Genomic DNA, 14,771 nt, shown 5'->3' on the forward strand with positions numbered 1-14,771 from the left:
CAAAAGTAGCAAAGTTTTCGATTTCTATGAAGAGGTCCAAAAGAATCATATATAGCCTTCAAAAACTGTTAAGAGCCAAAACCGTGAGCGGCAGGATTCGAACCTGCGCGGGCAAAGCCCACATGATTTCTAGTCATGCCCGATAACCACTCCGGCACGCCCACTAGTTATGTAAACGGTAATACATGATAGTAATAATGTAAATATTATGTGTTGACAAACTTTCAATCGCCGAAAGCGAGTCTTGGAAGCAAATCGAAGTGAATGCATAAAATATTCGAGATCATCTCAATAAGATAAACTTTGAGCATTGAGATTTAATGTCAAGACGGGACTTGTACACATGCCTAATTAATATTTGTCGGGACATTGCATGTGCATGCTACATGCATTTATTTGTTTTTTTTTATTGTTATTTATCAATGGAAATAGAAAAAAAAAATATGGGCCTATTTAACTTCTAAAAACATTTTAAGCATAAAATAAAAAAAAACCCTCCATTAATTAATGGCATTTAATTCAATGCACAATACAAGAAATAAATGGGAAATATAAGACTTTTCTCATCCATGCTATACCCACGTGGTAGTTCATAAAATCAGTCACAATTCACTGGGGTATCTCTCGGTGTCCCATAATTGAAAACAGGAAATTCTTTACTAATTTAAATAGGAGCATGCATGAACATGAACTAGGATGCGATTAAATGTTGTCGACGATTGGCAAAGGTCGAATCACTTCACATGCCATGCGCCATGCTCTGCTGTTAAGGTCACGAGGGGCAATGGATCTGGTTAAATTGATGTGTTAATGCTTTCGATATCGTGTGTGGGTTTTATTTGTATAAATCTTATTTTATTAACATTTTTCTTTCATTTTTTCACCCAATCGCAGCCTAAGAAACATAATTTATTTGATTATTTGGATGATTCTTAGGAAGAGTTGTAAATTTGGTTAATTATTTGAGTTTTTTCCCTTTCCAAATTGATCATTTCTGATAACTTGAATTTACAATCATTGATGATCTTATACGAAGGTTCAATCCACGGGACGAACTCTCCAAGAAATCAAAATCCAACGAAGAAAAAAGGGGCTCTAACATGGCAATAATGATTATGGAATCTAATTGTGATTAACTTTGAATAAAGTTACAATTATTAGGGCATTAATTAGTGTATTATGCTCATGTGCATTGAAGTCAGCAAGACAGGTTTAAGAAATCAAAGCACTTGCTTGAAAATACAGCTCCGTTGTACATTTTGATGTCAAGATTTTTTAAGAGTTTGAAAATCATCAAATGCTGAACCCACATGGTCCACCCGGTGCAATTGGGACATTTCATCATTAAGAAAAAATGAGGACCCATTTTGTTTTCTCATTTTGTTGGAATATTGTTGGGTTTGATCGTGCAACCAACAATTATAATCAATTTTCAAGTGTTGGATTGATAGACACATAGATTAAGATGTGGTAATCTCATATGTCGAAAGAATTTACAAGAAGAGAAAAAATAGAAAGTAGAATACAAGATACAATGTGGAAAAGGGAAAAAATATATATAAGAAAAATAGAGCAAAATTATAAGGTATAAATTTAATTATAAGAAAAAAATAAAGCAAAATTAAAAGGTATAAATTTAAGGATAAAGCATAAAGATAAATGTAAAACGTAATTAAGATGCATGAAAAAAGATAAATTTATATTTGAAACAAGCCATTGAATTAATGCAATAATAATTTTCTCTATTAATTTGTAGAGAAATATCAGGATTGATGGCTAAACAAACTCAAAGATTAAACTAAGCTAATTATAATATAATCTCAATAGAATAATACTTATTAAATAAAAACAACTCAGCATATAAAATATCTACCTTGCTTTCACAACTTCACCGCCGACAAATTGCTCAATTCAATTGTCTTGCTTGTGCCGATTCAGTCCTTGGATTCCTTGAAGTATTGCATTTTGTCCCTATTGTTCCTTAGACAAACATGTTGGTCCTTAACAAGGATTTCTTTTAGATGTAAACAACTACGAATTAATACATCAATCTGATTGAGAGGATTGACTGCTTCAACTCGGATCAACGAAGAACACAATGAATACGTCTGAAAACTTGCCCAAAGGCTTCCTTGCCACTTAAAAAAAAAATCACAATTTTATATATTTTTGGAGTTTTTTAAGTTATTACTGGTTGTCAAAGAACCAATTTAATTCAATAATTTAAACTGTTAAATAAAATTTTAAAATATGATTTATATTATTATTTAACACAACCCTTAAGTAAAAGCTCTTAATTAGACTTTAAATTTTCACAGACTTACATTATTTTAAGTTTAATTTTTATTAAATAAAAAAGGATGATGAGATTCGAACCTATGACTACTTGAACATTAAAATTCTGATATTATATTAAAAAATAAATTGATCAATCCAATAATTTAAATAATTAAATAAAATTTTAAAATATAATTTATATTATTTTTTATCTATATATAAGACGATAGGTAATCCACACCAATAAATTATCAGAAAGTCTCATTGCAAGTCGGCAACAACTGCCATTGTAAAGAATGTTGGATTGTTGGGGAGCACAATTGCCTACATTTTTCGCACAGAAGACTCTCAATGGAACATAAATATAATAATAATCATAGTTTTCAAGAAATCGGTTTGTGGGTTTATGTCACAGGAGACATCACAGCTCAAAGAGCATGCCCTCTAGCCCGTCTAAACAGAATCTAGTAAGCCTTTTGTTCTTGTGCTTCCTATTCTTTGCGTGGGAATCTCCTTTCTTTTGCATTTGGTTCAATCTTTTCCTGGATAAATCTAAACGTTCATCAAAATCTGATGCTATGCTATATATATGCTCCCTTGAAAAAGGAAAAAGAAAAAAGAAAAGTAAAAGAGATGATGAGATGCTGATGTACTCTAGGCAGGAGGCTCTCTCTAATTTTCCCTTTTTCAGAGAAGATGTTCTATCTTTCTTTTTCCGAGAATAGATTGAAGATGTTCTTATATAAATCCGATAAATTTATAAAAAGAAAAAACGTGGGCAAAAAGAGTATTTCTAGAAGAAGTTTTGACGAAGACAACGTGTTGTTTTCCTTTTAAGACACTTTTTGTTATTGATAATTGTTTCCCGTAAACGTTAACTTAGATACAAATTAATTTATCAGTGCAAAACAATTAAGAATCCATTAATATTGCTTAATTTTGGCACTTGAATATAGGATGGAAGATATATCACATGGTACTTTTATATTGTATGCTTTATAAGGTAAACATTACAACAACCATTATTTTTATTTCCAGGAATGTATATGTCTGTTATTGAATATAGGATTATGTGTTAGTTAGAAGTAAGACTGTCTTATGAAGGCTCTCACAATTTAGCCCCGTAGTACCGGACCTTTTTTTTTTTTTTTTTTTTTTTCTACGTGAAAAAAGAATGCTAGGTTAAGAAAAATTCAAAACATTAGTTATTCGTTCAGTTGATAATTTGAATAATATAAATAAAAAATATAATTAAAAATAATAATTAAAAATAAAACATAAAAAGAATTAGACTTTAACCCATTATTAAACCACTTAAAGTTGAAGGATGAAACTGTTAAAAAATAATTTAAAAAAACAACAAAAAAATCATGTTAAATGAGTGAACTCGCAAACTCTGTAACCATAGTTATAAGATTGAAATAATCTCATAGAAAGAAAAACAAAAAGAAAATTTAAAGAAAGAAATTGAAATAAATCAATTTAAAAAAAAAAAAAAAAATCAACTCATGTTAACCTTTGAAACTAATGATTATAGTCATGAACTTGGGGTTAACCTTATAGAAGGCAAACTGAGGCAAAACTAAAAAAAAAAGAAAAAAAAGGATAAAAATAAAAAGTATTAGATTAAGAAAAAAAAAAACTCAATCAAACTCGAACAAAGCTTCTAAACCTAGTTTAATCTTTAAAATTTGTATTTCGTTAAATCTTAAACCTAGATTCAAATCCCCACTAATTTAATTTTGGATGATGAAATTATGAAGAAAAAAATCAATAAAGAACTCGCAAAAGCAAAAAAATACAAGAACAAATATAATGGGGATAAAAATTGATAGAAAAAAAAAAACCAAGGGAGGTTGAAATTATATATATATATAATTTTGAAAATGATCCCAAACAAAATAAATAGTAATAAAAAAAATAAGGATCCAGTTTGAAAGATTAAAAAAAAAATTGTAATTTGATAGAGTATTTATAGATTAAAAAATAGTAGAGATATGAAATTGATAAACATATGTAATTTTATAGATTGTTCAAAATTAAAATAATAATAATAATAATTAAAATAAGAACAAATATAAAGAAGAAAATTGCACGGCGGTCTAAATTTTTGAATAGGATAAGTGTATGACCAGCTGGACTCCATGAATTATCATGGTTAACTACTCTTAACGTCATCTTTTCAACACAATTTCAATCATGGCTTGAATCACAAGGTGGGCCTCCAAAATGTTACCAAGCTTCAATGGCAGAATGATTGTGGTCAAAAACATCAACGAAATAAATTGATCAATGTCGCAAATAGTTGTTGTCTTCGTGATGTAGACAAATCAATTTCTAGCTTATAAGTTGGACAAAAACAAAATTCCGTATATAAACTCAATATAGGATTTGATTCCAAGTTTTCCCTCTCATTATATGTATAAATTTTGGATATTTTTCAATGTAACCATATAGTTTTTAGTTCACCAATTGGATCTCTCTCTAGTTTTCTTATTTTATATTTTGTGAATAGATCAATTTGATCTTCCATGTTTCGTTTAATATTGATGTTGTCCGACTTATTAAAAGGAACACCATTATCATCCATACAACATATAAAAACAATCAACCAAATTATCTATATGATCAAGAAAGTTGCATTAAAAAAATTATTAAACTATAAATTAGGCTTAGAATCAACCCTTGCAATATAAGAAAACCATTGTTTTTTTTTTTTTTTAATAAAAAACATAGACAAAGTAAAGGAAAAAAATGATACATAAATATATTTAATGAGAAAAAGTGTTGTGAAGCGCAATAGTATATTAAGAGATGATGTTTAAAGTCTAATAGTCTATATCATAACCATTTTATTGTTGAATTTTCCGAAACATATACACGCAACAAAAATAGTAAATTTTTTTTTAGGAGTTTCAAGAATCTCGGTAAACTGATCTAAAGTTATTTAGGATTTATATGAAGATTACCTAAAGATCAGATGTTTTTTTTTCAGATTTGGATATTTGCTTCAAGGTTAGGTTATCACAAACTACAAGTCATTCAATTTTTTGATCTAATAATAATTCACATGAACCACCATTGAAAAATCTCATAAATCCTTTGAGTAGAGAGGAATTGTTTTACCTTAAAGAGCTAGCTTCTTTTTTTTTAGGTGTTTTTATATTGTACTCTTTCATCATAGAAAATAAGAGGTATAACATTTATATTTATAAATAAATCTAAAAACCCTATGAGTGGAAAAATATAAATTTTTCCCTTAAATAAAATCACATATATTATTTTAGAATAATTTTATAAATTTATTCAATCAAGTTTCTACTCAATTTTTTCTAGGTCTAGAATTGTAATCCTCTATATTAATTACATTCTAGTCCTTAATTTTTAAAATTTATTTATAATAAAATCACAATTGATTAATCATCTCATTTTAATTTCTAACCACTAATTCTTATATGTGTGACCCATTACGTCCTCTAATAAGTTAGCCAAAATAAAAATCACAATCCTAATAACTTATCATGATCCCCTAAATATTAAGAAAGTCATATGTGGTTTGACTTAACTTTTTAGTGATCAATTTCTTAATGTAATTATTATCATTTCATCATGAATACTTTGATTTAAACATTATCCCTTCATTTGTTAAATCATGTTAATTCTTAACATTATAGTTATTGATTCTTTGAATAAGATTTTGAAACTCTTTTCATAACTCATTCCACAATAGCCAAGGATTTCACAATCAATATTATTTGAAAAAAAATTAAAACATTTTTTCTAATTCAGCCAGGATCATGAATCCTCTCTTGATTATTCAAATACCTTCATATAATTTATGTTATACTTAATATTTGCTCGTTTGTTACCATTGATTAAGACAATGTGTGGTCACAAACAAAACATAATTCTTTTTATATAAGATAACTTAGTGATCTCAAGTCTAGAGATCACTTACGTAACTATTACATGAGTTTTTCCATAAACATAGGTGATCTCCAAATAGAATTCTCTAGCGGGTCAGTTTAATGTAAATATCATCTGATAAGTATATGAATATTAGTTCCAAGTGTCCCTCGTACCTTAATTTATAAGAGTAGTTGCTTTATTTCATAAAGGAAGAAACATAATATACATTGGTTTCAACAGTTCTAATTAATTTTCAATTCAAATAGAATATTGACTAATAATATTTAAAAATATGAATTTTATAATTACAACAACTTTATAATTTCCTATGTAAAACATTTTTGTTTCATGAACTTTATCTTCACTCTAGATCCATTAATCAAGCATTACATTCATTAATAAAATATAATTGAATATTAAAGATAAATAAAGTATTTTATTAATAATAAATATATTTTACATTAATAAAATCAATGTTATGTGTAACCAACCAATTGGCTACAATGCATATTTTTTAACACTTATTACACACTTTACTCTTGAAGAAGTTCAAATTTCTCTAGAAATTAAGTTCATAAAATTTGATTCATTCTAGTAGGACTTAATTGATAGGAAATACAATATTGGATGAAAATGAAACCTATTCTTTAGTAGACCTTTTTCTCTTAAACTTGTTCATCTTGATGATATTCTTTACATATCACTTCTTAAAGAATAATAACAACAACAATCACCATTAAAGTAAGTCTACACATCTCTTACCCAATCTATACTTAACCATTGAAATTGTGTCATGCATATCATCTTTTCATTAAAAAGAGAGAATAATTGCAATCATACTTAGAATTTCAAAAGGGTGTTTGTTTCTGTGATTAAAAAGTGTTTTAGAAAAAAAATTAATTTTTTTTTTCAAATTGATTTTTTTATATTTTTAGATTATTTTAATACACTGATGTCAAAAAGTAAATTTTAAAAAATAAAAAAAAATATTATTTTAATATATTTCTAAGAGAAAAATACTTTAAAAAAACAATCATTATCACAATCTTAAATACTACCAAATCACCTCTTAATATTTGGTTGGTCCTAATTAGGTACCGGGTCTACACTTGCATGACCAAAATTATAATTATCAAATTAGATAACCTTATTTTGGACCAATCAAAAGTATCACCATAATCCTAGCTAACTTTGTAACATCCAATATTTCTGTCCCGAATGGCATCATATCCCAATCTTTTTGGTGATGAGCCAAATTGGGTCACTTTGGTCATTAATAATACAACCAATAAGTTAGGTAAAAGCTTGACTTAATCTTGTTTTGTTTAATAAATCATTCTTATGAAAACCAAAATGGTACCTCGATAATACACACACACACACACACACACACACACAAAGAAGCTCAATTCATTAAAAAAAAAAAAAAAAAAACCTTAATTTAATCTTCTAAATTTATAACCTATAAAATCTCACACACGAGCTCAATCAAGAAGTTTAATTTCCAATAAAAAAAAATAAGTCAAAAAAAGTGATATCAACTCGTGTTAACCTATTAAACATGTGACCCAAGTCAATTGACCAGAAACATCAATTATGTTTTGAAAAACCTCAAAATCTAATTTTTAACTAATCAAATGTTGAATGGTTTGGAGAGAAAAATCAATCATATAAAAGGATAAAAGAAAATTAGCAATTATAAGCTCAACCCACTAAACCTAGAGATCAAGTAACCTAATAGAAAGAAAAATGAAAAAAATCATGAAAATTCAATTTTAAAAAAACCATCATTAACTTATGAAAATCTTGACTTGGGCCATTTGACCAGAAGCACTAAATATAGAAAAATCATGAAGCTTAATTCTTAACAAACCAAATATTGAAGGATGAAATTAAAAAAAAAAAATTCAACCACACAAAAGGATTCGAAAGAAGAAAGAGTAATTAAAAGCCAAAAAATAGGTGTGAGTCCATCCAAGTTAACCTACCAAACTCACGAGTTAGGTCATGAGATCAAGATAATCTGGTCAAAAGAAAAATAAAGAAAACCATAAAGCCTATTTTGATATATAAAAAAAAAATTCAATGTCAAGTAATGAGATCAAAAAAGAAAATAAGTAAAAAAAAAATGTCAATCCGTGTTAGCTTATAAAACCTGTGACCCGAGCAATTGGGTTAGAAACACCAAACCTGGAGAAAGCCTAATTTTTAATAAATCAAATGTTAAAGGATAAAATTAAAAAAAAACACACACACATAAGGATCCAAGAAAGAAAAAAACAATTAAAAGAATGATGATCAAATTAAAAAAAAAAAAAAACAAATGAGAGGATGAATAATTTTGGATTGAAGGGTTAAATTGAAAAGAAAAATTAAATTCACAATATAATTAAAAGAAGAAACCACCAAAAGAATAAGGAATAAATTAAAAAAATAAAAATATATAATTTTTTTCATCAAACGATGAAATTGAAAACAATTGAAATTTTTCAAAAAGGGCAAGAAATAAAATCAAGAAATAAAAAAGATTCAAGGACAAAATTGAAGAACAAAAAAATAAATAAATTTATATTGAATGATGCAACTGAAAAAAAATTTATAAAAAGGCCAAGGACAAATATTGCAAATCAAAAGAATAAGGATCGACACTCAAATACAAGCAACTAAAGGGACTACTATGAAATCTTAAATGGTCTGCGCGAATTTCAAGGGAGAAGAGAGAAGGAAAATGAAAAAAAAAAAAAATGTTGTTGGAGACAATCCAGTGAAAAACAACCAACACTTGTTATCTCTAAAGAAACAAGACGTCGTGGAGAATTCAATGACACGATGGAAGAAAGTTTTTTAATCCCTCGAGTTAGTCGCACACACCACCTAAAAACAATGAAGCGACTGACATGTGTAATGCACGCATTAATAAATTTTTTTTATAAGTAAGTGTATTTTAAAAAAAAACACACACTTATAACCTAAGAGTTGTTTTTTTTTTTTTTTTTACTTTTTTAAGTACAATATAATGACCAATTGCTCTTAGAATCAAGATTCTCTAGGCATGGCTTCAAGGTCTTTTGTGTCATTTTCATAGAGGTTTTTTCATAGTAATTATTTAGTTCTAGGAGCAACGTGGTAATTTTATTTAGAATCAAGATTCTCCAGGCATGACTTGAAGGTCTTTTGTGTCATTTCATAGAGGTTTTTTCATAGTAATTATTTAGTTCTAGAAGCAACGTGGTAATTTTAAATACTTCTAGTAAATTACCACGTTGCTTTTAGAACTAAATAATTACTATGAAAAACCTCTATGAAATGACACAAAAGATATTGAATCCATGCCTTGAGAATCTTGATTCTAAGAGCAATTGGGTCATTATATTGTGCTTAAAAAAGTATATATATATATATATATATATATATATATATATATATATATATATATAAAAGCCCTTAGGTTGTGCTTTTTTATTATTATTTTTAAAAGTATTCAAGTAATTTTACTATGAATTTTTTTTTAAATAAGCTGCACCTTAATAAATATAAAATAACAAATAAATCACGTGAAAAAAACCTTTCTTCCTATAAACCCAGTTCAATTGATTCTTTTGTGAATGTCAATATATATAATATATATATAAAACTTAATCATTAAAGAATCTGTCGACTTGTTAAAATAATTTATCTTACAAGTATTCCAATTATCTCGAACCATAACAGCCATCAAGTACTATTCATTTAGCCATGCCAAAATCCACATCATCCTTGAAGTTTTCTGTCTACATTTTGTTATTTTATGATTTCTTGACCGTTGATTAAAAAAGCGAAAGCAAATAAATGAGATATTGTGTCGCAACCTAACATATCGACGATAAACGAAGAACTGCTCATCTTTCCAAATAAAAAATAGTTTCAGATTTATTAGGTAGAAAAAACAAAACTTGATGTCAACTCTACTGTGAGAGTAAATTATAATTAACTTATTTCTAAATATATTTGCAACCTAACCATTTTCATCCATTTCATGTTATTTTTCCAAGTTACTTGTTTTTTCAAGAAATAGAGAAAACAAAATAGATAAAATGAAAATATTAATGAAAAAAAATATTTTTAGAAATAATATTAAATTAAACATGATCTTAAAAAGACTAGCTAATAACTTTTTAGAATTAGAGAGATTATTTAATTTATTTTGTAAAACTAGATAAACTAATTTATAACTTACTCCAGGCAAGCGAGCAAAAGATTTAAATGTAAAGTTTTTCTTTCTTAATCAATTTTCACCTACCAATGTCAAATTTTTATACTATCATGTTCGGTAATGGTAGCTTTTGTTTATTATTTAACTAAAGAGAAAAAATTAATTATTCAAATAACTTTTATTTTTTATATTGAACATATAATTATATTTCAAATCTTAATTTTGTAAAATCTAAAATAACCTAATTTTTATTCATTAAGATTTTTTTTCATGCAAAAATTCATCTCATATCAATTTTAATTTTTAAAACTTAATTTTTTAATCACAATTAAAAATTTTTTCTTAAAATATATATTTTTTAAAAAATTAAACCCACAAAAATTATCACAATATTAAATATAATTTTAATATGTGTTTTACACCATAATAGTTTTTTGAATTATATTTGAAAAGACAGCATAAACTGAATTTTTTTAAAAATAAATTTAACAAAAGAGGTGGTTACAATTTGGCAAGACATTTGGATGGTCACCAAACTACAAAGCAATCCTTGGTACGATTTATGTCCTAATCAATTTCTTTTCTTGTCTGAATTTTCATTCTCCCGTACAATAAAAAAACCCCATAAAGTCATAATCTTCGCCTCTTATTTCCCTCTTTTAACAGATAACATAACACCCAATAATACACCTTTGCCCCATTCATCATATCTCTTTCCTATTGCCTACTAATCATTCTTAATTCTCAACCTAATCTGAAAAAACACTCATTAACCCACAATCTTCCTGCTTGGTACCCTCTCCTCTTTTAATGGTATTTTTTTTATTTAGCTCCATCCACTGATGCACAAGGCTTGTACTTTGGGTGCTGTTTGTCCGCTTCTCAAACAGCAGGAAGAATCTCTTCTTTCCCTACAAAAATAAACTTCTTTTCTCTTAATTATTAGTAAAGTATCAACTAATACCAAACCCCAATGAAGCCCTTTTCATTTTTATAGGTTAAGCTTCAAGGAAAATACACATTCATCTCTCTCCTTCATTTCCACCTTCTCCCTCTAATCTAAACTAGTCAAGGCTTCACCTATACATAAATACATACATACATTTCCTTAATTCATGTACACAAGGACCATAACCCATTAAAGTCCATCTCTCTCTTTCCCATCTCTCTCTCTAGTCTATGTAGATTATGGCAAATTCTCCACCACCCTTGAAGCAAAGGAGGCATCAGCTTTAACTTTTTTATATTCTCTCTCTCTCTCTCTCTCTTTTCTGGTTTTTGGGTGTTTGTGCATTCATTGAGATCTGTTTCAAAATGGGGTTCCTTGAAGGTTCTTGTTTAAACACAGAAGAGCCCCCAAATAGCTCTACTAGTGATGCTCTGTCCACTGCTACTTTCAGAGCCAAAGACCTATACTTCGAGCATCATTATGAGCGAAAAATGAAAGCTTTTTGGTCAAAAATGTTTTGGCAATTTGGTTTGGCCTGTTTTGTGCCAAATAAGAGTGATGGAACCAGTAAGGAAAGTAATAAGAAGAACGCAGATTTAGAGCACAACAAGGCATGGTTGTTGGCAGAGTCTGGTGGCTGTGGTGGTGCAGAGTTAACAAATGCTGATCCACAATCAGTTCACTCTTCTTTCAGGTTCAGTTTATGCTCTCAAGTTGAGCTTGAGTCAATGAACATGAATTCTTCAGCTACTGTTTTGATGGTGAATTTGGACAATGGATTGAATGAGACTAGAGCTAAAGAGCTTAAATGGAGGAGAATTCAGTCGCTTGAGAGAAGTATCTCTCCAGTTGCAAATTCTTTGGTCAGATTCAGTTATAGTGAAATTCTTGCTGCTACTAATAATTTCTCAAAAGGTAAGAAATGGGTAACTTCTGTTTTTTGTTTTGAATCTTAAAGCTTGTTTCTTTTTTGAGATTTTGATTTGTTTTTGTTGTGATGGGTAGGTAGAGTTTTGGGCAGGGGAGCTTTGAGCTTTGTCTTTAGAGGTAAAGTTGGGTTCTTGAGGACTGCTGTGGCAATTAAGAGATTAGACAAGGAGGATAAAGAGGCTTCAAAGGCATTCTGTAGAGAATTAATGATTGCTAGTTCTCTTTACCACTCAAATATTGTGCCTCTTGTCGGGTTCTGTATTGATCCAGATGAGGGCTTGTTCTTGGTGTACAGATATGTATCTGGTGGCAGCTTAGAGCGCCATTTGCACGGTATACTTTCTTGTTCTTTAATTTGGGATTTTGAAATTTGATTGAATTTTTGGAATTTTAGTAATTTTTGGAGTACTACCTTTTGTAGATAAGAAGAAAGGGAAGGGAGGAGCTAAGGGTTCTTCAGGCCTTCCCTGGTCTGTGAGATATAAGGTTGCACTTGGAATTGCACAAGCAATTGCATATTTGCATAATGGAACTGAAAGATGTGTTGTTCATAGAGATATTAAACCCTCAAATATACTCCTTTCTTCCAAGAAAGTTCCCAAGGTAAGGGCTTGTTTCATGGATTACAATCTCTTATTTAAGTGGTTCTATGGTATTCAGAATCAATTTAAGCTATGCATGTTATTTTTATTGATAAAAAATGACAATTATGCTTGCAGTTGTGTGATTTTGGTTTGGCTACTTGGACTTCTGCACCTTCAGTCCCTTTCCTTTGTAAAACTGTCAAGGGAACATTTGGGTATGAACTGAAACAAACTTATGACAAAAGAAACCATATATGTTCTTTTTAATGGTTCGACAAATTTATTCTTTTTTTTTTCCCCTCATTTGCTAATATAAATCTTAAATGTGCAGCTACTTGGCTCCTGAGTATTTCCAGCATGGGAAAATATCCGATAAGACCGATGTGTATGCTTTTGGTGTGGTCCTATTGGAACTAATTTCTGGAAGGAAGCCAATTGAAGCAACGAAACCACTGGGGGAAGAGAATTTGGTCCTATGGGTAGGTTACTGAATTAGTTTCCTTTTAACTTTCCATCGGTCCCTTTGACTTTGTGATGTTTGAGTGAATGACCCTGCTATAAGCTTCCATAGATAAATAGGGCTTTCTGTTACTCAATGCCATAGTCTACAAACCACATTCTGAGAATAACTATTAGATTAGGTCAAGACTTGAATCAGATGTTGAGCAAAAAGCGTTTCTTTGTAAACTTTAAGCAATATAACTTGCTTTGTTAGGATGGAATTGTTCTGTCCTCTTGTTCTATGAACAGGGATTTATGCATCATTTTTTCTCTGCTGGTCCTAGCGAAATGGATTTATGAACAGGCTTTCGCTTGACTTCATCAATTCCTTCTAGTTTACTTTCAACCTCAACTATCTGACTTCTTTAGTCAAAGCATGAACTATTATGCAATTTTCACCCCAGAATCATGCACAAATTGACCAAATTTCTTGTAGCTGATGCATCATGTGGAGGATGAGTTTGTTTTGCTGTCTCATGGTTTACTATTTTGAAGAATTCTATCAACGTTAAACTTCACTATGATTTTTGCCTTCAATCTCTAATAAAACCATGTGCTGTTGCTTTGGCAACAAGGTCACTCATATTAGGATTTGATTGCATTATGAAAAATCATTTTGACTTGAGCAAATAGCAAACGGCTCTATCTTAGATATTGGCCATTTGTTCACAACATGATGACATTTATGCCTTTATTATTGGATGTGAAATTGACATCATGGACTCTGCAATCTTTTTCCAGGCTAAACCCCTGTTGCAGAAGGGAAAGGTAGCCATTGAGGAGTTGCTTGATCCACGACTTAAATGCACTTTGAGAAATACAACTAAAATAACCCAGATGATCCAGGCTGCCGCTGCCTGCATAAGCAATGAAGAATCTCGAAGACCAGGAATAGACGAAATTATTGGCATATTGAGAGGTGAAGAACAACCATTCTACTCAAATAGGAAGAAATCCAATTTTTCCGGGATTATAGATTGTTACCCTCAACTACAGCAGACAAAAAGTGAGATGAATAGTCACTTAGCTTTGGCTATGTTAGGAGTTTCAGAATTTGAGGATGATGACCACCTTTATTGTCGTTAAAAAAACATGGTATATTCAACTTTCTGATTTTTCTTTTTGGTTTTTTTGCTTGGAGAGAGAATCCTAGAAATCAGAATCAAAAAGAGTGTTGAAATTGTAAATAGGAAAAAAGAATTTGCTGGGAATTGTGTAAATAGCTAAAATTTGGCTGCCACAGCACCTATGGCAAACATGATTTTAAGGTTAGACTTCTAATATTATATTCTTCGAAGCAATGTGCTGATTTTCTAGTTATCTTCCCTCTCTGATTCTAAAGACCCTGAGTAATAGATTCATTTCAAGGTTAGACGTCTGATTGTATATTTTCTTAAACACAGTATGCAGTTTGACTTATTTTCTTTAC

General features: G+C 29.3%; 1 protein-coding gene and 1 non-coding gene across 2 annotated transcripts; one reads left to right on the plus strand and one right to left on the minus strand.

Annotated features, from left to right (window-relative positions):
* Window positions 1-82: 82 nt before the first annotated feature.
* On the minus strand, window positions 83-164 carry TRNAS-AGA (transfer RNA serine (anticodon AGA)). Its single transcript has one exon. It is a non-coding gene; the product is annotated as a tRNA-Ser (tRNA).
* Window positions 165-11,088: 10,924 nt separating this feature from the next.
* On the plus strand, window positions 11,089-14,662 carry LOC118048945 (probable serine/threonine-protein kinase PBL7). The gene is made up of 6 exons (XM_035058796.2): window positions 11,089-12,242; window positions 12,333-12,590; window positions 12,679-12,860; window positions 12,977-13,056; window positions 13,173-13,320; window positions 14,084-14,662. The coding sequence occupies exons 1-6, from the start codon at window positions 11,693-11,695 to the stop codon at window positions 14,426-14,428; spliced, it is 1,563 nt and encodes a 520-aa protein (XP_034914687.1). The 5' UTR covers window positions 11,089-11,692; the 3' UTR covers window positions 14,429-14,662.
* Window positions 14,663-14,771: the final 109 nt, after the last annotated feature.

This window comes from Populus alba, chromosome 4, assembly GCF_005239225.2.
Source record: "Populus alba chromosome 4, ASM523922v2, whole genome shotgun sequence".
NCBI lineage: Eukaryota > Viridiplantae > Streptophyta > Magnoliopsida > Malpighiales > Salicaceae > Populus > Populus alba.